This window comes from Psittacula echo, assembly GCF_963264785.1.
Source record: "Psittacula echo genome assembly, chromosome: 16".
Classification (NCBI taxonomy): domain Eukaryota; kingdom Metazoa; phylum Chordata; class Aves; order Psittaciformes; family Psittacidae; genus Psittacula; species Psittacula echo.
Genome location: NC_137752.1, coordinates 10977698 through 11002795, shown reverse-complemented (window position 1 = coordinate 11002795; position 25098 = coordinate 10977698). Strand labels below are relative to the sequence as shown.

General features: G+C 48.4%; 1 protein-coding gene across 6 annotated transcripts in view; it reads left to right on the top strand.

The window, feature by feature from the left end:
* Window positions 1-25098, top strand: part of RABL6 (RAB, member RAS oncogene family like 6) — a 53604-nt gene that overhangs the window by 9730 nt on the left and 18776 nt on the right. For 4 of the 6 annotated variants that reach the window (XR_013958108.1, XM_080630406.1, XM_080630404.1 and 1 more), the window contains 6 exons: window positions 3397-3444; window positions 8777-8829; window positions 9990-10081; window positions 10976-11116; window positions 12489-12594; window positions 18700-18803. Coding sequence is in view for 5 of the 6 variants with exons in the window: in XM_080630406.1 (XP_080486532.1) it covers window positions 3397-3444; window positions 8777-8829; window positions 9990-10081; window positions 10976-11116; window positions 12489-12594; window positions 18700-18803 (544 nt within the window). In the remaining variant the exon portion in view is untranslated. The remainder of the gene's footprint in view (window positions 1-3396; window positions 3445-8776; window positions 8830-9989; window positions 10082-10975; window positions 11117-12488; window positions 12595-18699; window positions 18804-25098) is intronic. The other 2 variants (XM_080630408.1, XM_080630407.1) reach the window with 2 other exon arrangements.

Sequence of the window (25098 nt, the reverse complement as noted above, 5' to 3'; positions counted from 1 at the left end):
TCTGAATCTCTTCTCTGCCCAACCTGTAGCTGTGCCTGGGATTGCTCCGACCCAGGTGTAGGACCTTGCACTTGGCACGGTTAAACTTCATCAGGTTGGCATCAGCCCACCTCACAAGCGTGTTGAGGTCCCTCTGCATGGCATCCCTTCCCTCCGGCGTATCAACCGAACCACACAGCTTGGTGTCATCGGCAAACTTGCTGAGGGCGCACTCAATCCCACTGTCCATGTCACCAACAAAGACATCGAACAAGACCGGTCCCAACACTGATCCCTGAGGGACACCACTCGTTACTGGTCTCCAGCTGGACATGGAGCCATTGACCACAACTCTTTGTGTGCGGCCATCCAGCCAGTTCTTTATCCACCGAGCGGTCCACCCATCAAATTGATGTCTCTCCAATTTAGAGACAAGGACGTTGTGTGGGACAGTGTCGAACACTTTGCACAAGTCCAGGTAGATGACGTCAACTGCTCTGCCCCTGTCCATCAGTTTCGTAGCCCCATCATAGAAGGCCACCAAATTGGTCAGGCAGGATTTCTCCTTAGTGAAGCCATGCTGGCTGTCACCAATCACCTCCTTGTTTTTCATGTGCCTTAGCATGCCTTGCAGGAGAATCTGCTCCAAGATGTTGCCAGGCACAGAGGTGAGACTGACTGCTCTGTAATTCCCCGGGTCGTCCATTTTCCCCTTCTTGAAAATGGGGGTTATATTTCCCTTTTTCCAGTCATCGGGAACTTCACCTGACTGCCATGATTTTTCAAATATGATGGCCAGTGGCTTAGCAACTTCATTCGCCAGCTCCTTCAGGACCCACGGATGGATTTCATCAGGTCCCATGGACTTGTGCACGTTCAGGTTCTTAAGATGGTCTCGAACCAGATCCTCTCCTACAGTGGGCCCAAGGTCTTCATTCTCACAGTCCCTGCATCTGCATTCCAAGACTCAGGTGGTGTGGTCAGAGCATTTGCCAGTGAAGACTGTGGCAAAGACCAGGGATCACTTGACAGGGCTGTCTGTCCCCTTGGCCTTCAGGGACAGCAGGAGCACTGCTGGTCCCAGCTGTGGGATCTCAGTTTGGGGCAGACCTCCCCTTGCTCATCTGTGTCACTGTGCACCATGAACGGACCATGGTCTTGAGCAGGCACGTCACAGGGAGAGCACCCTCCAGTGCAGCACGTATGGGTGAGGAGCCAGCTGTACAGTTGGGTGCCAGGCCAGTGATGATGGGGAGTGTTTGGACTTTAGCCCTGTCTGGCTTAAAGGTCTGTAGAAATAGCCAGGGACAGAACTAACTTAGAGTGTAATGGTTTGAGCAGAAGTTGAGAAGCAGCAACAGAAGGTAGGAGTGTTGATCTGCTGGAGGGTAGGAAGGCTCCGCAAAGGGATCTGCACAGGCTGGATCTGTGGGCTGTGGCCAGTGGGGTGAGGTTCAAGAAGGCAAAGTGCCGGGTCCTGCATTTGGGCCACACCAACCCCCTGCAACGCTCCAGGCTTGGGGAAGAGCGGCTGGAAACCACTCATGGTAAAGGAGCTGGGGGTGCTGATTGATGGAGCTGAACATGAGCAGCTTGTGCCCAGGCAGCCAGGAAGCCCCCAGCATCCTGGCCTGGATCAGCACCAGTGCGGCAGCAGGGCCAGGGCAGTGATTGTGCCCCTGCACTGGGCACTGGTGGGGCCTCACCTCGGATCCTGTGTTCAGCTCTGGGCCCCTCACTACAAGAGAGACATTGAGGTGGTGGAGCAGGGCCAGAGAAGGGCAATGGAGCTGTTGCACGGCCTGGAGCACAGTGTGATGGGGAACGGCTAAGGGACCTGGGGGGTACAGTGTGGAGAAGAGAAGGCTCAGGGGGGACCTGATCGCTCCCTACAAGTGCCTGACAGGAGGATGGAGCCAGGAGGGGCTAGGCTCTGCTCCCAAGGAACAAGGGATGGGACAAGAGGAACCGGCCTCAAGCTGCACCAGGGCAGGTTTAGATGGAGCTGAGGAACAATTCCTGCCCCATGGGGTGCTCAGGCATTGGAACAGGCTGCCCAGGGCAGGGCTGCAGTCACCGTCCCTGCAAGTGTTCACACCCCGTGGAGACGAGGCCTCGGTGCCATGGGTTAGTGGTGGCCTTGGCAGTGCTGGGAATGTTTGGACTGGATGAGCCTGAAGGTCTTTTCCAGCCTGGTTGATTCAGTGGTTCTGTGCAGGTGTAGGGCTGCTGTACGCCTGCTGTTGGGTTTCAAGTCTCACCTGAGCCTGTGATGCACTGGCTGGGCTGAGCCTGGGTGTGTTTCCTGTTCATCCCATGCCCACTGCCTGCTGGGAAACGGAAGGGGAGCGGGAGTTACTATGATTTGACTGATTCGGCTTCATGCATAAATGTAAACAGGATCTTTCTCCAGAAGCAGAGGATCAAAGTTTTCCTTTATTCATAATCTTTACAATGTTTTGAAACATTTCTGTTAAGCCAAAGGGAATTCTGCAGAGGGAATGTTTCCTGGCTTGTCAGTGACACTTAGCTATAGTCTTATGCCATCCTAGGAGATTATTTTCTACTCTGAGACATTATCCTCCTATTCCATTGCTTTATATGCAGAGCTACTCCAAGTACAAGCTTTTGTTCTGCCCATAGCATTTCCAAATAGAAACTGTTCCTTGGAACAGCTTCGTAGAGTTTGGGCTTCTTACACGGATTCAGCAGAAACATCTGGCCAAGGCTGCCCACCCCTTGTGCCAGCTTAGTCAGGGGGTCAGTACCACAGCACTGGCTCTGCAGGGAGAATTTCAATTGTCTTGCTTCAGCTTTTAGCAACTCAATTATGTGTTGCTGCTTGTAATTTACTGATGCTGCAGCTTGTGAAAAGCCAAAATTGCTGCTAATATCTTCTTTTTCATAACACACAATGTGAAATGAGCAGGGAAATGGCTTTCTGTAGCTGCAGGACTGGCTGCACTGTTTGTCATGTCTGCAGGAAGATGCTGTTAGTAACTGATCTTCCTTAGATGTGTGTATTCCTCTTTTTTCCAGTTGTACACCTCATTTACGGACCAGGCCTTGTGCTTCAACTTACGCTTACATCGGTTTTGAAAGAATATGGAAACCTCTCTGTATGAAAAGAATCTAAACAAAGTATTTATAACATGCTTCAAATCTGACATAAACCATGGAGGAAACATAGCTGGCATTTGTGTGGCTAAGTCCTGAAGTCCTTTGGCTAGCACGGTTTGGTGTAGAGGATGGACCTTCAGCCTTGTTGTGTTTGGATTTTCTTCTAACTCAAGAAATCCTTTTGGTTTCCACTCACCTGCTGCTCTGCTGGTGCTGGCTCTGGGAGAGGCTCTGATGAGTGCTGTGTGTAGTCATTTACTGAAGCCCCTCCTAACATGTGTGTTCTTGTGCTTTCAGCCACTGACGATATTGTTAAGGTTGAAGTCTGGGATGTTGTTGACAAAGGTAAGATTCTCACTTCCTTTCTCATGGGGATTCATTTGTCTTACGCAGTTTTAATTGAAACCTCACATGGAATTCAGGAAGAGCTGCTTACCTCCACTGGGGAAAAATGTTTGTACTGATGTTTTCCAAGCGTGTGGGTGCTGCTTCCTGAAAAAAATATGGAAAGGAGTGAGGAGTCTCCTGTGATAGAGTCTGTTATTTGGGATTTGAACTTCAGATCACACCCAGTGTTCAGAAGCAGTTGGTTCATGTGCTCCATGAAATAGGCTGCTGCTTAGTGTGTTCACTGAGCTTTATTAGAAAGTTCATCTTCTCTCCTTTATAGTTTTATGTATTTAGAGAGCTACTGAGTTCCTGGTTCTGCTTATGAAAGTGCTGTCAAGCTGTTCTTGTATAGGAATGCTCTTGTTAAGTTGGTAAAATGTTATCTGCAGTGAATAATGTATGCAGGAGGGAAGGATAAAAGAGAAGCCAATTACTTACTTTCATTTAGGACAGAAAATGCAATATATGTAATCCAAACCCTTTTCTAAATGCTCAGCCAAGGAGAGCATCATGATGTAGAATACATTCTTCATTAGTTTTCAGTTTTTGTCAGAGTATAAAGTTCTAGTTTATAAAACTAAACCCCTCAAAACCACATGTGAAGACACAATATGGATGCAGTGCAAGCCTGGATGCAGTGGCATCTGTGCCTAGAAGAGGTTGGGCTGCAGACTGAGCCCAACCAGCTCATTCTGTGGCCTGAAATGCAGATTTGTGGCATTTAAGGGTCCTTTTGTACCAGCCAGGTTTCTGGTTTGAGTATGGTCAGGAAGGCAGCTTCACAAGGGAGCATCTCTTGCTGTGCAGGTTGTGCTCCTCATTGATGTGTTTCTGCCAGTCAAACCTGTTGACTAGTCATTGAAACTTAAACTCCTGGTTTGGCTGCTGCTGCCTTTCCTGCAGCCTGAGCTAGTGGCACTTTCAGATCTGAGCAAAACATCTGTTTTCTTGCTGCCTTGCAACTTTGGGATGAATAGACAGGCAGTGAATTTGGGAACCATGTGTTCCAGCACTGACTCCTGTGAATGGCTTCTCTGAGCACTCAGCTTCTCGACTAGACACTTGGCTTTTTCTTGGCAAAATGATTGGATTTGATATGTGCAGATGTTGATGCCGGCTCTTCTGGTGCTGCTTTCGTTGCTGACGGTGGAGCATGTGTGAGAAACCTCAAGAGACTCTCATCTTACCACTTCATATTCTTTTGAAATAAGCCTCATTCTGTTAAGATCCCTCTTAGGGACCACAAATACGGATTTTTTTATGTAATCAAATGTACTCAATCAGTGCAGTGTAAAAACTCAGATCATCCTCACCTAACAAAATCAAATGCTTTCCTGTTGCCATAGCACTGGGGATCCTTGGTGAGTACAACTTTAGGAAAAGATGCCAATTAAGCACTAAGAGCTTGCTCGTATGTAACCTGCATCTGAATGTTATCTCATGACATCTTTGTTCTTCTTTCTGTGTGCTTAGGACAAAAATTCCTCCTGCGTGATGCTTTTGGTGAGAGCAACGCTAATTAAACTGTAGACTCTTAGTGTTGAAATACCGAGTGTTGCTGCAGCACAGTGCTGACAAGACCTGATCCTTTTCTTCCTTGCCTACCAGATCCTGGCTAATATTAGGCATATTTAGAGTTAGGCAGAATGCTGCATTTATCAGGCTGGATTTGTAACTGCATGCTCTGAACATGCATTTCAGCATGTGCTGTTTGCCAGGCTACATTTTTGTTGCCAGTGTTCCTCCATTTGGGACGAATTGTTCTTGTTAGAGAAAAATGGGAGACCTCTATTTGGAGTAAGATTGAAAAGGTATTGAAAGGCTGATGTGGGGATACAGCCAGACTGTCTAAAACATGTACCCATAAACTGCAGTTCTCAACTTCAGCCTCGTAAAGCAGCTTTGGCCTTTCCTCTGCCGTGTTGCCATTCCTGAGCGTGTGAACCTGCACCAGAGATTTGGGAAACAAGAAGTTGCACCCTGAAAGACTTGCTGTGCGTGTTTGGGCTGCAGTTGGATGTGGATGTGCAGTACGTGCCCCCTGTCCCTGTCAGCTCTGCAGTGTGCTGGGATTTCCCTCCAGGCTGCCTTAGGAAGGCAGGAGGCGGCTCTGGTGGCGCTGCCTGGCTGGTGGCTCACTCAGAGGTGTTTGGGGCATAGGTGTTCCTTTGGAAGTGTGGGGAGATCTGTTAAAGCTGTGAGGTTGATCGGGGCGGTGGAGCAGGGGGATGGCAGCTGCTCTACTGCTCCTCCTGCCTTTGGCTTGGCTCTGTGGGGTTTCTGCTGGTTTGATGTGCAGACTCGCTGGAGCACAGGCTTCCCTGCCTCGTGCTGTTTCCTGCCTCGTGCTGTGTCCTCCTTTGGCCTGCTCACAGAGCTGGGCTCATTTGGATAATGATGCCATTTGTTAAAATCTTAACAAGTTGAGCTTGCCCCCAGCTATATGGATTGTATTGAGTTTTGTGCAGTGTGTCATAAATACCAACTCCTTTGCTGCCCTTGGAGCTAACAGAACACAGGAAGGAGATCTCAGCAAAAGTCACAGCCTGACTCATCTCTCTGGCTTTGCAGCACGTTGTGTAACTATTGCAGGTCCTAAAGCTGTAACAGATCCTGAATGCAGAGGAGCTGCTTGAATGCAGGTGATTCAGGAACAGTTCTGACCGCATCTTGTAACCTGTGCTAGTTTGATTCCTTCTTTTCCGATACACCAGCTAAAGGGATCGACTAATTAATTATTTTCTGTTGCTCCCAAAATAGCATTAACTGTTTCCCTCCTTGGAGGTTCCTGCCCCTACACCTTCTCCCTCCCAGAGGTGAGATGCAAGAAGGGGGAAAGATCAGAATCAATATTTCTGTTCTGTTCAGATGCCCTGAGTTAGATAACTCTGGGGATGCAAATATTCAAGACTTGATTTGGTGAATAGTGAGCAGAGGCGTCTCCCTCATGCTGTGGACAGCATTTGTTGGCAAGTTGGACTGAATCCTTCTATCGCACACCAGAACTGATGGGACACGGAGGTGCAGAGGCTCTCAGGGGCTGGCCACAAACCCAGTCTTCTAGAGCTCTGTGAGGACTGGTCTGTAGACTGTGGGGCAGTGCTGTGAGGTTTGGTTTCAGTGTTGCTGTCATGCCTGTAAATAAGTTGCAGTCATCATTCTAGGTAGAGAAGCTGAGCAATGGCAGCATGAAGCCCCTTGCCTTCTAACTCAGGCTTTTGGATCACACATCAGTGTGACCTTAAAAAGGAGACCGTGTTTATATAACAACACAATCTTCATTGTGCATTTGCACAGGCTGAATTGCATCTTTGTGAAAATGCATACATCTTGACTTTATCTGGCTCATTCTGCAGTTTTGGTTCCAAAAATAGACACAGAGCATAAATACGTACACACATGCGCTTTTCAGCCCTGACACTGCTTTCTAGATGACCCCCTTTACAGCAGTGCTGAGCATCATGTAAGAAAGAATATTACTCATTCCTGTTGATACACACATAAAGCCATAAGCAGGGAGGGGCATGTGTTCAGTCTCTAAGCACTGGTTGTCACTGTGTGTCCTGGTTGGAAAGAGACCCTAGTGCTCAGGATGGGAAGACAGTGAGGAATATCTGTGGTTGCTTGGGCTTCTGTTTACATACCTAGAAATTCAGGTCATGCCAAGTGTCATTTAGTGGTCACTGTGCTGATGTCTTGGTATTTGGAGAAGCCACACGAATGGCACTGACTTGAAATGAATTTCTTTGAAGTAGGAAAAGGCATGCTTGACATCCCACACCTTCAGCTGCGCTGGGAGAAGGCCGAGCCCATACTTGTATCCTCCAGGAAAACACACTGCATGAGGGGGAAGGATCAGGATTAACATCTTTGCTACTTTCAGATGCCAACAGTAATGTGGATGCCCAGGAGCACCCACCAGGCACGCTGTCAGGGGAAGGGCCTGGAATCTTCTGCTGTACCCTGAAGCATTGAAACTTCCATGAATAACTCTACTCCAGAACTGTTCTTCCTTGACCTCTGTGCAAAAGGAATGAAGCATTTTATTTTACTTGCAGGGTGGGCAGAACCAGAAGGCTTACTGTAGCCACCCCATGGCAATCAGCAAGTTGGGTAGTTGGCGGGAGGTATTTTGGTCCCTTGTGTTGCAGTCTTCTCAAGAGTCAGTGGGAGGGGTTTTTGCAGGAGCATCCAAGCTGCCAACACATCCTGTTGTCAGTGACACAGGGTATTTCTGGAAGTTATGAGAAGGAATTCCAAGTGTCTGCCATTATAATTCAGTTAACTCGTCATTACAGAATAGGAAAATACAGAATGGAGTTAATTCAGAGGTGCAGTTTTTAATTGCTGTCAGTAACATCTGGAAGATGTTTGGTACCTGTGAAACGTTAACTCCAGATCTGTTCTCCAGGTGAAGATGCTGCAAGGGCTGGAGCAGCTCTGCTCTGGAGCCAGGCTGAGAGAGCTGGGCTGGGGCAGCCTGGAGAAGAGAAGGCTCCTGAAGGGGAGACCTTAGAGCAGCTCCAGTGCCTAAAGGGGCTGCAGGAAACCTGGAGAGGCGCTTGGGACAAGGGCCTGTAGGGACAGGCCAAGGGGAATGGCTTTAACCTGGCAGAAGGATGGCCAGCCCCAACCCTCTGGCCTTTCATGCACGTGCAGCCTGGCTCTCCTCTTCTTCTCCACAGCCCCCCTTGCACAATTGATTTTGCTGGATTTCCCCTGTATAAGCTCTGTCTTCTGGCTTTTGTTAAAATTCTCATTGTTTCCTGCCACCCCTTTGTTCTTTTTGGTCACAAGTCAGCCCAAAGCACCTGATGGGCTCTGAGATCCCCTTCACCTGCAAGCCAGTGTGCGTCGGGCTGCTGACATGGCACAGTAGTGTCTCGAGGGAAGACTCTGCATGTTGTTGTGCAGTTCAGTCAGAACAGCCCCACGACCTTTTGCTGCTTCCACATTAATGCAACAAGAAGTGCAAGAAAGCAGCTTTCTGTGTGGCCAGGGAGTGCCCCAAACCCTGTGTTCAGTCCTTGTGACTCCATGCTGTGAACAGCATAGTTTAAGCTACCCCAGACTTTCCTCCTATTCATCTTTGAATTAGACTAGCTGGGATTCTTCAGCCAGGCATGCCTGTCCCAGCCCACCCCATTCCCCATGCTTATAGTAGAAGTTGGATCTGCTTTAAGACCATATTCCAAGTTCTGTGGTCCTGCCTGGACCCCTCCCGAGGTCTCTTCCCAGTGTAATGCTGCTTCTTTCTTTTTCTTTTTTTCCTTCAATTCTCTTTAAGGAAAGTGCAAAAAACGAGGCGATGGTTTGAAACTGGAGAATGACCCTCAGGAGGTGAGTGACCCTGAACGCGTGTCTGCGCTTGGCAGGAGGCCTCTTGTGGTCCATGGAGAGTAAGTTCTATATTTGTTCCTGCTCTAAGGCCAGCATGCCGAGTGGATGAGGAGCACTGTGTTCCCTGACGCTAGTCACGCTTTGGCTCTGCATTTCGTCCCTGTTCTTGCCCTCACCACAACATTCCTGCTGTTTGCCGTTCTGTCCTATAGGAATGACTGTGCCCCAGAGGTTTACTTGGCTTTGTACCTGTCTGCACGTGGTCAGTGGCAGGAAGTCCTTTTGTAACGAACTTCTTGTGAGATCTGAAGAAGTCACTTGATGCCTTTGTTCTATGGCAGCTCCTTAAAACTGGGGTCACAATTACCTTTTAACACTGTTTGAAATAAAGAGGAGGAAGGGGCAATAGAAGTGTTGCACTTTGTTGTAACAGAGGCTTCCTACCTGCTTGAGCAAGTCCAGAAAAGGCCACAAAAATGCTCCAAGGGCTGGAGCAGCTCTGCTCTGGAGCCAGGCTGAGAGAGCTGGGCTGGGGCAGCCTGGACAAGAGAAGGCTCCTGAAGGGGAGACCTGAGAGCAGCTCCAGTGCCTAAAGGGGCTGCAGGAAACCTGGAGAGGGGCTTGGGACAAGGGCCTGTAGGGACAGGCCAAGGGGAATGGCTTGAACCTGCCCGAGGGGAGCCTGAGATGAGCTCTTAGGCAGAAGCTCTTCCCTGTGAGGGTGCTGAGGCGCTGGCCCAGGGTGCCCAGAGAAGCTGTGGCTGCCCCATCCCTGGCAGTGTTCAAGGCCAGGTTGGACACAGGGGCTTGGAGCAAGCTGCTCCAGTGGAAGGTGTCCCTGCCTGTGGCAGGGGTTTGGACCCGGATGAACTTTAAGGTCCCTTCCAACAAAACCAGGCTGGGATTCCATGATCTTACCAGTGCAGTAGCGGTTGCTGTTCAGACATGGTTTTTTTCAGTGACTGTGAGGTGCTTCACATCCTGCTTTTGTGGGCAGTGGAAGCTGTGAAGCATGAAGTATCTTGCTTAAATGATGCTAATATGAAAGCCATGGCTATAGTGGCTGTCACTTCAGAAAATTTGCCTGTTGAGCACAGTAGCTCTGTGTGTAAGCCTGAACCAGGTTATTTACTGCTTCTTTGTCTTTGTTTTTCCTTCAGGCAGAGTCAGAAATGGCTCTGGATGCAGAGTTCCTGGATGTCTATAAAAACTGCAATGGTGTAGTGATGATGTTTGACATCACCAAGCAGTGGTAAGACACATTCAGTGGCACGTGCCAAGGGATTCTCACTTGTTTAGTGAAAACAAATGACTTCTAGACTTTGTGATTCCCATATGGGCTCTGGAGCTGATAACAAACCTAATGAGTTGAAGCAAGCTTGTATGCCTTAAAATAATAGCTTTATCTTCTGACATGTCGTTTAGTATACTCTCCTGGGCTTGCTTTGTACAAGTGGTCTCCCGTGGTGTACAGTTTGTGATGTGTTGCTCTCTGAGGCTGGATAATCAGGGCTATGGCAGGCTCAGAGTGCACTGGGCATGTCACACCTCTGCTCTGCAGAGCACAATGGGAAGGGGAATGCTCATGAGAAATTCCCAGGAAGCCTGGTATCGGTGAGGATGATTCAGAGGCCCTGGGCTGCATTATTGCACAGGAATAATGAACTGTGCACATTGCACATCTGCTGAGGAGGGTGAGAGACATATGGAAGCCAGAGTGGAAATGGAGGTGGTGAGAGTTCCTGTTGTGTATTTAAGCCTGTGTTTCCCAGATGTGGTATGGGTCAGTGAGCCTCCTGGCAGCTGGAGGGAAGGTGTCGTCTGCATCTGCTGGCCCACACTGCTTTGTAGGTCTGAGGGCAGTGCTGCTGTTGGAGATGGGAGGGTGCTGGTGGAAGTGGATTATTGAACTTGTCAAGTTGTTTCTGGAGATAGAAAGAATGATAAATCGGATAAACAGAGAAAGAATGACACAAACATGTTTACAGTTCATGTGTGTCTCGGGGGGGGGGAGCAAAGGAGCCACAGGCTTAGGAGGACTTTCGGAAAGAATTGTTTCTTTGGGGTTTTCCCCTGTGATGCATGAAACTGCTCAGAGAGTGATGCTTCCCACTCAGCTGCCTTTCCTCTCTCTCCTATGGTGAAGGACATTCAACTACATTCTAAGGGAGCTTCCTAAAGTGCCGACCCACGTTCCAGTGTGTGTGCTTGGGAATTACCGAGACATGGGGGAGCACCGGGTCATCCTGCCTGGCGACGTGCGGGACCTCATCGACAACCTGCACAGGTGAGAGGCTCCATGGCCACTAGGCATCAGCACCATCGATGTCCATGTTGCTGGCAGAGGCACATCACCTGCATCCTCTGACCTGTGCCAAGTTTTTGTGCTGTCATAGCTCTGAGTGTCTCATGCAGCAGGTTCAGTTTACATGATGGGCTCTTTGCTCTCTCCTGGGCAGATTTAGCTATATTCCTGGAAGCAGCACCTTTCAGAGGTGCTTTTCCCAAGGAGTCATTTTTTTTTCTGGATAATCCTTCTCTTGTGAAAGAATCCTTCCCCTGTAGAACAGCTTTCCTCTATTCCAAATAATTCTTCTACAAGAGAGCCAACAAGTGCAACCATCTTCCTTGTGCCTCCTCTGAGAGCATCCCCATGGAACATTACTGGGCACAGCCAAGTCCTATACCCGCTTGGCCAGCCAGGCAGAAATGCAAGGTGCTCTGTTATTTAGTGTCAAATATCATGTGCTGGTCAGGAGCCAGTAGATTGTACTTTTTTTTCTGTGGATTTCTGTTTTTAAGGCTTTTTTTGTTTTTTCATTTTCCTTGTCTCTCACTTGTTTATCCCTATGTCAGTCACACAGACATGGCTTGAACTATAATGCAGTTATTTCTTTATAGTTCATCTCTATATGTGGCTTATGTAGGTCTGTTTGCAAAACCGTCTCTGGGAAATGAACAGCTTGTACAGTGGGAAACCCTGAGTCTAGTAAACCAGTGGCCCAGTGTCCTGACATGGTATTTCTTTGTCTGGCAGCCACATGACACTGCGACACAGCAACACCCTTCAGCAGGAAAGAAGTGTGAATGGCCTCCTAGCCTACACTGGGGATTGAGGGCTTGGCTTGTAAATGAGGATTGTTCATGGTATGGGCTGGAGCAGCTCGTCTCTCGAGCCAGGCTGAGAAAGCTGGGCTGGTTCAGCCCAGAGAAGAGAAGGCTCCTTAAGGGGAGACCTGAGAGCAGCTCCAGTGCTTAAAAGGGCTACAAGAAACCTGGAGAGGGGCTTTGGACAAGGGCCTGTAGGGAGAGGACAAGGGGAATGGCTTTAACCTGCCAGAGGGGAGACTGAGATGAGCTCTTAGGCAGAAGCTCTTCCCTGTGAGGGTGCTGAGGCGCTGGCCCAGGGTGCCCAGAGAAGCTGTGGCTGCCCCATCCCTGGCAGTGTTCAAGGCCAGGTTGGACACAGGGGCTTGGAGCAAGCTGCTCTAATGGAAGGTGTCCCTGCCCGTGGCAGAGGTTTGGACCTGGATGAACTTTAAGGTTCCTTCAACTCAAACCAGCCTGGGACTCTATGTAATTGAGGAAGAGCCTCTTCTGTGTGTCTGCAGTTCCTATCCTCTACATTTTTCTTCTCTCTGCCTCTCTTGTTGAGACAGGCCTCCTGGCTCCTCCTATTTTCGCTATGCTGAGTCTTCCATGAAGAACAGCTTTGGCCTCAAGTACCTGCACAAGTTCTTCAACATCCCCTTCTTGCAGCTGCAGGTAAGACACACTTGATGTGCCAAGTGGCTAGGATGGATTTCATTCTCTCAGTCTCTGAGGTGGGAATTTGGGGTTTGGGGTTTCCTTTGCTGTTAAAGGATCCTGAGTTGATTTTTGGTTTTGTAAGTGTTGTTACAACAAAATTATGTCAGTACATTGGTGCCTGTGACTTAAATATGTCCCTGCTTGCGAGAGAACCCCACTGGGTTCACAAATGCTCACCTCTGGAGAAAGGCTCCAAGGTGATGGCACTGGCAAGAGAATTGCATCCAGTGGTGGAGCTGCCAAGTTTGTTAAACTTTGTATTTAAGTTCTGCTCAGTTAAAACTCAGATGAGTTTGGTCATGAGCTGAACAGTTCAGGGACAACTGCTGAAGAGCTTTGCCCTACCTATGACTGATCTGCCGGCTGCCTGTGCACAGATCCAGCTTGCATGTTCCCTTCGTAACTGCGGCTGCTTGGCCTGGCTGAGTGGAAAGGCAAAGGCTGAGTGGGCATGGAAGGGTGGGATTCTCAGCTGTGGTGCTTTAGAAGAGGATCTTTGGGGTGACCATAGAGGGGTCTTTTGGAATCAACAGAATATGCTTTTTGGGGTGCATATAGTGATGTATCTTTGTTTTCTCTTGGATGCAAATTGCAGGCAGTTGATCTTGATTATCTTTCACCAGAAAGTGGAATCTCTGTGTATTTTTATACAAATAATCCCCACTGGAATGCTGGGTCAGAGGAAGGTGGCATCTATATAGTGAATGTCACCACGTTCTCAGGCTGCAGGGCAGAAAGCACCAGGGTAAGAGAACTGAATGTATAAAAACCCAGTAGAAGCTGAACAATAAATGTTAGAGGAGAATGTTGTAGAAATCTGAGATTCAAACCCAACTTGCTGCTCAGTGGTGTAGATTGAAGTCTACCAGTGTGGTGTTGGCTACATGTTTGGTTTTATAACTTGGCTCCTATGGTAAAGGGATGTCTTGTGGAAATCATGCAGAATAATTAGTTCCCAGGTTACTTTTGTCAGTTTTATAAATCTCTCCTATTTTTCTCAGTTAGATGTTGGTAAAAGACCAAAGCATGAGCACAGCCTTCCTGCCAGAGGTGTTTCTGAAAGCTGCTCATGATGGTACTGTTCATAGGCAGTATATGCAGTGATTTCCATAGCCGTAGGAATAAGCAGGAAATACCAAAGCATTTGTAGTATCAGGTTTGCTTGGAAGCAGCTTTAGGATATGAGTGTTCAGGGACCTTTCATTTCAGTGTGCTGTGTAGAAGTAAACATGATCTATTGATCTGAGTCTGAAAGCAATTAGGACACTGAGATAAGGGAGTTGTGCCAAAGCCACAGAACTTCTTGGGCAAGTCTTGGTCTTTAGGAAAGTAGGGAAAGTAAATCTGATGTAACCTTTAGTTGTTTGGAGATTCCAGTGTTGGTTTCTTGGCAGAGGGAAGGGGAATGGGGTGAACAGTTCTTCAGCTCAGTGGGCTCGGGTGCCACTGGGCATAGTCCGAAAGGTGCAGGTGCCACAGACTGCCACATCCTGTGATTAAATAATTCAACACTGCAGAAACAAACCTAAAAAGACTTCTCATTACAGTTTGGTTCCAAAAATGTGCAAGGGGAGATTTGGATGGGCACATGTAGACAGTGCTGGTAAATGTGTGCTCCGTTCTTCATACCTCAACACAGAAGGTGGTAGTTGAGTTGTCCTGTGCCTGTCACTCCAGAAGGGAGTGATCAGATCCTGGCTGCCTGGCTTTTCTTTTAAACCAGCAATGCCAAAACTAATTCCCGCAGTTCTGTGCTCATGCAGGGATTGCAGGCAGGTGCTTTATGTGCAGTCTGATAAAATCACAGCATCGGATTCAACATGGGGATGGCTTGTTTCCCTTCCCTCTGGTGTGCAGGAGATCCCTGCCCTTGCCATTCTATGCTGAGGTGGGTGGCACTGCAAACTGGGAGGCTTTGGGCTGCTTCATCCTGATTTTGGGACTTTACTTGATGTCAGACCTCAGCTGGAATGTGCTTTTCCAGAGCCACGTGCCTTTGAAGAGCTTTGTGCTGCTGCTCAGTGGCTCAGGGCATTCTGCTGCTTGAGGAGCCCTGCCTTGGAGTGCTGCTGGCCTCAGTAACCACCATTGCAGCAGCATGTTCGTATCTGTAGGGAAATTGCAGCTAGGCTTCATTACTAAAGGTTCTGCTTATTCCTTCAGAGGGACCTGCCAGTACCAGGCTCCAGAAAGGAGTCATTTCCTGGTACTTTGGAGCAAAGAGGGTTGAAGGAAAGAAATGCTATTGGGTCTTAAATGCACACAGAATCATGGAATGGTTTGTGTTGGAAGGGACCTTAAAGCTCATCCAGCTCCAACCCCTGCCACGGGCAGGGACACCTTCCACTGGAGCAGCTTGCTCCAAGCCCCTATGTCCAACCTGGCCTTGAACACTGCCAGGGATGGGGCAGCCACAGCTTCTCTGGGCACCCTGGGCCAGCGCCTCAGCACCCTCACAGGGAAGAGCTTCTGCCTAAGAGCTCAGCTCAGTCTCCCCTCTGGCAGGTTAAAGCCATTCCCCTTGGCCTGTCCCTACAGGCCCTTGCCCAAAGCCCCTCTCCAGGTTTCCTGCAGCCCCTTTAGGCACTGGAGCTACTCTAAGGTCTCCCCTTCAGGAGCCTTCTCTTCCCCAGGCTGAACCAGCTCAGCTCTCATATGATTTAATCAGCCTCAGTCGACCACTGAGGTTTCTCAGTGTTCCTTGGCCTGCTCTCCCACAGCTCCGAAGGGGAAGAGTTGTTCCACTGTGTGTGATTCCAGGCTATCCTTTTGCAGGGTTGGTGCTCAGTGTATTGGTTTGAAGTTGCACATTACAGTGTTCAGCTTACATTCATGCATCTTTTATGCAGAAAGCAGTGGCTGATATTCATACCCCAGCACAGAGCACGTTCCCTCCCGCAGCCCAGGCTCTTCAGTTAGGCATCAGTTCCTTGCCAGGGGAAGCTTGTCACACCTGAGCACACAGTTGAGCTGTAGGTGTTGCTGGTGGCCCATATACTGTGCAAACAGGATCAGGTCAGCCAGGCCTTGGGCTGCTGTGCTGGAAGGAGACAGTCCTGCACACAGCCGGCACTGCCTTTTCCCTGAAGCACTCGGAAGTGGCATCCAGCCTATGCATGAGGCTTTCTACATGATTTATTCCTGTCTTTTGGGCATTGCTAAAAATAAGCTGTTTCTTTAATATTTTAATACCAGCCTGGTAAAAGAGAATTTATCTTTTTAAATGGACTAAAGTGGACTTGAAAATCCATCACTAGTGATGAATGTTTACAAGTGACATTGCAATGAAAGCATCTCCTGAGTCAATCTGAGTTCTTCATTTACTGTCATCTGTGAAAACTGACATAAATACAACTCTGGGATATGTCTTAATGGCAAATCATGAGGAAAGGAAACCACTTGTTTAATAATAGACATTATCTGAGTGCCAGGGTCAGCACTGGAGAGCAGTGTCCTTCTGTCTCTGTTTATTCAGCTGATTTGCCCACATTTATCTCACTCTTCCTAGGAAACTGAGGACAAAGAAGCAGAAAACTTGCTCTTTTTTGTCTCATTTCTTCTTGCAATGAATACATGAAAGGATTAAATCTGTTACTTTGAGAATCTTTAATTTCTCCAATCTTGAATTCTAACATCTAGAATTTAAATTCCAAAGTCTAGAATTTGGATTCTAAGCTCCTTATTAGCACTTTGTTTAGTGGAGGAAGTTTAAATACATACAGCATGTTTTGCTGAGACGTACTTGTCTGTCTACCACAATAAAGGGAACTTGAGTTAACTGATGACTTCATAATTCTTTGTATACATGATAATCAAGTCAAGCTTCCATCTGCGTAGAGCTTATGAATGTGGCGAATAAAAATGACCCAGTAAAGGAAATATGGATCACTCCAAGCTGTTAACCTAATGGCAAAGGTAAAAATGAAGAATCTAAATGCCTTGGAAATAGTAAATTAGCTTAAGTGATGATAGAAGCCTTTACATTTCAAGAAAGATTGCACCTTCCAGTAAATGAGCATGTTTAAAGGTTATCAACTGCTATGAATTGCCTGGTCTTACAGTACAAAATAGAAATGACTTAAGCCTTGCTTGTTGATTTCAACCATGGGAGAATTTGCTAAGAATCAACCTGCTCCATGCAAGGCTCAGGCTGTGCCCTGGCTGCTCCCTCACACACTGCTGTGTGGTGCTTTTTAGAAGGCAGATGAGTGACTTGATCTTTAAATTTGTGCACTTTCTTGATAGCTTCAAAGTTGTTGTGTCTAGGAAACTACAGGTTAAGCAGGCTGAGAAAACTGGAGCTGTTTAACCTGGGTAAGAGAAGCTGCATGGAGACCTCAGAGAAGCTTCCAGTGTCTGAAGGATGCCAGAGAGGGATTGTTCATCTGGGACTGCAGAGATAGGACAAGGCTTTAACCTGCCAGAGGGGAGACTGAGATGAGCGCTTAGGCAGAAGCTCTTCCCTGTGAGGGTGCTGAGGCGCTGGCCCAGGGTGCCCAGAGAAGCTGTGGCTGCCCCATCCCTGGCAGTGTTCAAGGCCAGGTTGGACACAGGGGCTTGGAGCAAGCTGCTCCAGTGGAAGGGGTCCCTGCCCGTGGCAGGGGTTGGAGCTGGATGAGCTTTAAGGTCCCTTCCAACACAAACCAGGCTGTGATTCTGTATTGCCAACAGTATATGCACGTAGAGACTGACCACCGCTGCTTTCTACAAATGTTTGTATTCCCACAGGGGGGTTATCCTGTAAGTTGTGTAGTAGATCCCCTGTGCGCTTTTTACTCCCAACAGGATTGTTCTGCAGTGAGCATTTGTGTTGTCAAACATGGAATTAAAGATTCACTACGGTTATTGACGCTAATCTTCAGAAGGATTTGTCATAGAAAGGTTAAATGTATCTTGAGGATGATGTAGTTATAAAAGCCAGAATCTTGGTAGTTTGGAGGAAACCTGTGGGTTCTCTTCCGTCTGCTCTCATCTGGGTCGTGGTGCAGCCCCTGCTGTAGCTGTGCAGTGCTGTGACTCAGGACAGCACAAGCTGTCCCTGCTTCCTGTGCCATCAAGCATGTGGGCCATGGGAGAGGGAGGATTGGTGCTTCCAGGCACTGAACACTGGGACTTGTGACTCCAGGATTCAGGGTGTGAGCTGCCCTGCCTGCCCCTGCTCAGAGCCTCCCTGGGAGCCAGCAGTGCTCAGTGTGGGGCAGCCATGGGAAGGGGCAGGATTTGTACCATGAAGCAGGGCGGTGGCTTGTCCAGGGGCTCCTCAGTCCTGTTCCTGCAGAAAGGGAGGCTGCACCAGCTGCACAGCTCAGGGCCATGGGCTGCTGGATGCGCCACAGGGAGCCCCTGGATCTGGCTGTGCCTCTGCACGTTCAGCAGGGTGCAAGTGGTTATTGATCTCTTCCTGTTGCCATCCAGGCTGTCAGAGTGTCCCATGACCATTTGCAATTGATTTTGAGCCAGCACTTCCCCTCAGCTGAGGTTTTTGCTTGGGTTCAGTTGGAAATGTGGGAAGGTAAGGACTGAATGAAGCTGCCCTGGTTTCCATTAGTGAAGCCTTTCACTTGACTGCACATCTGAAATGGACTGAATCTGTGGGGCAGCAACTGAAGGCAGAGGGACAGGGACTTCTAAATGTTACTGAGCTGACAGATTGTGCTCACTCATCCACCCGGACAGTGAAAATTCCTGTGAGGTTTTCATCACCTGGGTCCTGCTTGCTCTTTAGCACAGGGAAAAAGTTCCGAAGGAGTGGGTTGCACAACTGTCCTCCAAATGCAACTGGCAATGCTGTGTCTGAACATCACGCATTGTTAACTTATGGCTGGCTGCAGCTCATGGAACAAGGTACTTTCTTCCACAGAGACTTTCTGGATACTTTTGCTGCTGCTTCTGCTTCCCTTTGTGCTTCTGTGTTGAACACCATGAGAGAGACCAAAGCTCTGTTTAATGCATTGCTGTGGGTAGGGTGGTGACACGAGATCTCCTTGTGCCCTTGGAGTGCACAGGGATCTGTTACAGTGACCTGTCCTGCTCAGCCCCAGCTTGTTTTCCTTTCTTCAGAGGGAGACGCTGCTGCGGCAGCTGGAGACCAATCAGCTGGATATCGATGCAACGCTGGAGGAGCTGTCGGTGCAGCAAGAGACTGAAGATCAGAACTATGAACTGTATGTCATTGAGCCATCTTCTCTGGTTTGTTGGGGTCCAGGTGTCCCCTGAATGTTGGGCAGCCCCAGCCATGGCGTGTGGCCAGGCTGAAGGGTCCAGTGGGTGACATTTAGGGGCTTTTGTGGTTGGGGGTCTTGTAAAATGTCACTTTGAAATGGCATCCCCTGACATCATGTGTGCACATGGGGATCCATTGAAAGGGTCTGGTTTCTACTGGCATATGATCTAGGGAGGGCAGTGGAGGTGGAGCTGAGCACATCTGGAGGCAGCACATGCAGAAGGGATTGTGGATAAGTGTGTTACAGCCTCTGGGGCTGAAAGGGGATATTTTCCATCTCTCTACTGCTCAGCACACAGTTTGGTTCCTCCTCTTCTGGCTGTTGCATTCCAGTGTATTGTGTGTCTTGGGATAAGCAGAAAGTAATGGCAACAACATCACTGTCTTTAGTTCCCTTTGAATACTTCTGGACTCCTCCGTGCATTTCTGGTTTGAAACAGTGACCAGTTCCTGCTGCCTTGGGTTTGTTCAAACCGAGTCTGTTTGCTGCTAGAAGTGAACGTTTACCATTTTGAGCCGCAAAGCCAGTACATCTGTAGCATAATGAGCAGGAATCTTCAGATTTGTGTGGTGTTGACAAATGTGTTTCATGAATTCCCATTGCAAGGTCTTTATTGCAGTGATGTGCAAGGCAGAGAAGTCAACCCCAGAATGAATTGGAAAAACCTCCTTTACAGGCAGCTTTATTTGGAAGTTGGAGTCGATGGTTCTGAAATATTCATGTGCAGCCATTTTCACAAAGCATTTTTCAGACCAAGTTTCAGGTTTTATTACCGTAGTCAGTTGTTTTCCTTTGAGAGCACTGAAATACCACATATTCCCACAGAGCAGTCCTATTTCCAGAGGGTTCACCTCATTCCTTTCCTTAGGGACTGGTTAGTCTCCTCCTGCTTCCAGCAGTTCTCTCGATGTCCCTGCTCGAAGGACTGGATTGTATGGGCTGTGCTGTCAGATTGATTTCTAGTTTATACTGCATCAGTAATGGGAAGATACTTAAAAAGAATCAAGAGTTGGCAGAAATCCACAAGATCTCACTACTTACTCACCTTTCACCCTTGACCAGCTTTAGCATTTGCTGGACCCTTACATGTGCCACTTCAGCTCATGAATCCAGCAGAAAACTGTCTTCTGCAGGCACTGAGGGCTGCAGGCAGGGTGGCTGCAGCACCTCCTCCAAGGCAATTCCTGCTCTCCTGCCATAAAATCAGGCCGTGGAGCAGGGTGAGGTGACAGTGCTTCATTCATCCCTGTGCTCGTCTGGTCGCTGCTCTGTCACACTGGTGCTAAATTGGGATCAGTGGGAACAGAGAGAACAAGCACTCACCCTTCTGTGGCTGTACAGAGGACCAACAGCAGCACTCCCAAATGTGGATCCCAGAGAAGACACGAGGTGGCACACAACGCTGCCTCATTGATGATGTAAGTCAGCCCCTGGCTGAGCTTTGCCTCTCTAAGAAGACACGTTTAGATGCTTCCAGCTCTTTCCAGCTCTTTCCGTGTGTAGTCTCCTTTCTTCCCGCCACCCCTCTGGCTCTAGTACTTGCCCTGTGGTTCCCCAGATGTTACGTATTCAATGCAAAACCTCATTTCAGCCCTTTCTTGAGTTCCTGAATTCTTATGAACCAAACAGGTTCATAAGAACAGGTTCAGGCTGGGTTTTCTTTACTCTTCTCTGAATTTATACTTCATGTGCTCATTTTTTCCATCTGTAGTTGTCCCCAGCTTATCTTCTGGCACAAGGAAGACTTTTTTATGTCCAGCATGCCTGTTCCCTCACTGCGTGGTGCACATGGAGAAACAGCTTTGGGGAAACTGTGGAAGCTCTTCCTGCATATTCATGTTCTTTTTAGGAATAAGCTACTGGTGGAAACATTTGCAGAGGGCAATAGAAGCAGGTTTCATGTATGGTTTTCATGAGCTTTTCTGTTTGGCTGCATTTTTCCTAGTATTACTCTTCTTTTAATATCAAAAGACGTTTTATTTCAAGGGTGTACTGATTAACTCTCTTTGAATTAGCTTCCCCCCCACCCCCGGAATTAATACGTTAGTCAAAAGGAATACTGAAGTTATTCCTTGTGAGAAATCCTATCTTCTTTCACTCTTAGTATTGAGAAGCTTCAGGAAGTTGTCCCCTGTGAACCTCTGTGACTGCGATTTGTAACACATGAGCTCCCAACTCCTTCACAGGAGTGAACTTCTTCACATAAGAAATGAGTTTTCAGATTGTTTACTCCATGTGTTTAAGAGCTCTCGAGCAAACTGTCAGTCAGGCTTTGTGAAACTACATCCAAAGCATGTTGGATGAACTTCATCTGAAAAGCATCTGAATGAACTTCAGATTATGTGAGCTATTGTATGATCCAGGCTACAACTTCTGCAGAGGCAGGACCTGTCCCAGGTTTGCTATGTGATGGAAGTCTTTCTGCCTACTTTCCGTACGGCTGTCACCTGCAACATCAGGTCACCCTGGATAGCCAAGTGCTACTGTCCAGCAAGGAAGGATCACACAACTATAGAATCATTTATTTGGAAAAGACCTTTAAGATCATCAAGTCCAAATGTTAACCCAGCCAAGGCCGCCTCTAAGCCATGTCCCTGAGTATCACATCTGAATGTTTATTCAATCCCTCCAGAAATGATGACTCCACCATTTCCCTGGGCAGCTTGTTCCAGTGTTTGACAACCCTCTTGGTGAAGACATTTCTCCTAATACCCAATCTAAACCTTCCCTGGCATAACTGGAGGCCATTTCCTCTCCTCATATGGATGGTGGACCAGTGACTGCAGAAAGGCGTTTGTGCTCTCCTAATGAAGAGTCTTCTTTTGGGCAACCCGCTCCCTGCATTAGGCAGCTCTGTTCACTGCACAGCCCTTGGGTGGCAGTGGGGGTTTATTTGCTGTTTGTTTCTTCTGTGTTGAGCACAGATTGTAATATTGGGAAGACAGAAAGAAGGAGAAAGTTCTTCCCTGTGAGGGTGCTGAGGCGCTGGCACAGGGTGCCCAGAGAAGCTGTGGCTGCCCCATCCCTGGCAGTGTTCAAGGCCAGGTTGGACACAGGGGCTTGGAGCAAGCTGCTCCAGTGGAAGGTGTCCCTGCCCGTGGCAGGGATTGGAACTGGATGAGCTTTAAGGTCCCTTCCAATGCAAACCAGTCTGGGATTCTAAGACCATGGTGCTGAATAATCTCAGCACTATCTGGCAGGAGAACCTGCTGCTAGAGCTGTTCTCTTGTATCTTCAGCTCTGTTGAAGTACACGTGGAATCACAGCAGCTAAAGGCTGCACGGCCAGTTAAAAAAGAAAAGCCACTTTGGTTTCCCTTCCCCCTGCCCCACCTCTATCATTTCTGCTTGCTGTGAATCACTGTTGCCATCAGATCAGGAGCCAGTGTGTACTCGATGGGACTCCAGGTCATGTTTTTGTGTGTGGCAACATTGACTATTAATTGTAACTAAGCCTGTCATCATTGCTCTTGCTAGAGAGTGGGAGAACATGGAGTGTGTCCAGTGTGTTGTGCGTGCGGGAAAGTCCTGCTGCATTCATTTTGGGTCAAGTGGAAAACCTGAGGAGCTCTTGGGGAGGAACTGTGCTCTGCAGGGCCTGGGCACTAGGATTCAACCCCACTTGGCAACTGATTTCACATTCAGAACCTGGCCTTAGGGAGAATGAGGTTCAGTACCTTTAATGAGCCCAAACCAAACATGTGGCAATGTATAACCTTCAATAACCCCAGTTAAAGTGATGCCACACAGCCTATTAATCTTCATTTTCCCAGTTAATGAAATAGCCCAGAGCCTTCCTTGCCACATGAAATACACTGGAAAAATTGATCACAGCACGTTAGAACCAGGAACCAAAATGCTTCAGGCTGCTCCCGTCTTCAGTGGTAAATGAGTGTGAGCACTGGTAGGAACTGTGAGGCTGACAAGTCCTTGTGTGGCTGTTGTGTTTGCTTTGAGAGCGGCGTGGCACTGACCTCAGGCCCTGATGAGGTTCTGCTCCCACAGAGCATGTTCATCTTTAATATTGCATAAAGTCTCCTCTTGTGAGAGCTCCAGCAGGCAGTGTGAACACGTGGGCTTGTTACTCTGTCTGAAATGGAACGACTGAAAGGTAACAAGAGGCCATGTAGGTAAGCACAGACAACACATCTGCACTTGTGTGGCACATTTGCTGTCTGTATCCCGATGAACAAGTGTACTGAGGTCATAGTGTGTGACACCCATCTTGTGCTTGTAATAGGACCCAGTCTACTGCCTCAAGTGTGTACATGAAGCTGTTTCACAGTAAGATTGAGTCCTTTTGTGAAGGATGACAAAAAAGCTAAAACAAGGAACGCAGTGGCCAGATTGTACAGAATATGAGATAGAGCAGGCACGTGGTAGGTTCGGGCTGGTGTGTTCCGAAAACAGCCACGCGTGTGCCTCTGAAGAGTGTGTGTAAAGCCAGAGAAAGCTTTCATGCATTATGTAGTATTATCCGAGTGTGGAGGATGCTCAGACACCTCCACCCTGAAAATTACTGAGAGCTGCTGGCAGCACTCTCATGGATGCTGTTTTTCCACCCACCTCTTTCATGGCAGAAGATCTGAATATGAGCTCAGCAGAGCTGGATGATGCAGCCCATGTAAAACTCGGAGCACACCATTCTGAGTTCCCCAGTGTCATGGCACACAGCACAGAGCTTGGCCCACGTGTCTGGCTGCAGATGGGGAGGGTGACACAAAGCACACGTGCCACAGCTTTCTGTGGTGCTGTGCTGGGGTAGGAGCCCATCTTGTGCTGTCCCCAATAACCATTGTATCTTCCTACTAAAAATAACTTGCTGTCTCTTGTTCTTGTGCCCTTCACATAAAGTAGGTGAGCAAGGCTCGGGCACACAGGTGCAGAAGCAGCCTGCATGTGTGTTACCTCCAGACTAGCTGACCTCTTTATACTACAGTTATGGAGCATTTTTCTCCCTCCAGCTCTTAAAATTCCTGTGTTTCTGCAAGAGGAACAGGTGGTAGTCACAGCCTCCTTCCCTCTGGAGCTGGCTTCTTGCCCAGAACAAAGCAGGTTGTTTCCAAACTGGGCAGCTTTGGTAATGCAAAGTACAATAAATCTTCAAATACCCTGATATTGTAAAGAATGTCCTGTGCTTTGTTAAGTCCAGCTTTAAGTACTCTTTGAGCTACATATTCTGTATCCTAAAATGACTATATACATACTCTGTGTGTACTTCATACAGGATCCTTAGTCTTCAGCAGACAATTGTCTTCCCCTGCCTGAGTCACCGAGTTGCCATGGTGGTGGGATCCAGTGTCCTGATCAGACTCAGAGGCTGTTTGGTTCTGTTTTCATGTAGTGTTGGTGCCTTAGGTGCTCACACAGACAGCTGGGGAGCTCGGCTCAGCCAGGAGAGTGAGCAGTGCTGGCATCAGCATCTTGGATGCTGGATGCAGCCGTGACCAAACTTTCAGGTCTTCCAGCCAGGATTGCTGCTGCTATAATCAGGAACAGGGGTGAATGTAGATCCACTGGCAGGGAATCCCATGTCTTCATAGCTGGGAGGCAGGAGTCTTTAACCCTGAGTGGGGCTTGGAAGGAGGAGGAATGAGTACCACAAAGCAGAGCTATCCAGCCCTCCTGCCTTGGACTCGCCAGGATCAGAGCCCAGAGGGGAGGGGTGACAGGACTGAGCACCCGGTGCTTCTGGCGTGGAGCTGCAGAGCCACACACACTGTGCAGGTGAGTCTGGTGAATGGCTCTTCAGGCCACAGCAGTTCTGTGGGCAAAGAGCATTCCTGTTGTTGGACAAGGGCTGGGTGGCAGGAATGCTTGGCTTATCCTTCCCTCATCCCAGAGGCCCTGTGTGCTCTCCCTGGAGGGATGCTGAACTGCCTGTGGTGACCCTTCCTCAGGAGACGAGCAATGTGCAGCTGCTTGGCCCTGCGGCACCATGGCAGAGATGTATTGAAAACACACTGTTATATTCTGGTGGTGTGGATGATGTATTGTGCACCTCCCAAACAAACCTGTTGCAGTCTCCACATGGCTCAGTGCCAGAGTTAAACTCCTTTCTGTTTTCTCTTTAGTGCATGACAAATCCATGCATCATTTTAGTGAAATGTGTTGTTGCACAGCTCACCCCAGCTACCCATTCCCTGGGAGGAAAGATGCTGGAATGGATGCTCTAATCTCAGCTCTGCCAGGAGCTTGTTTTCTTAGAGCCAGTCTGCTGCATGGAATGAGCACAT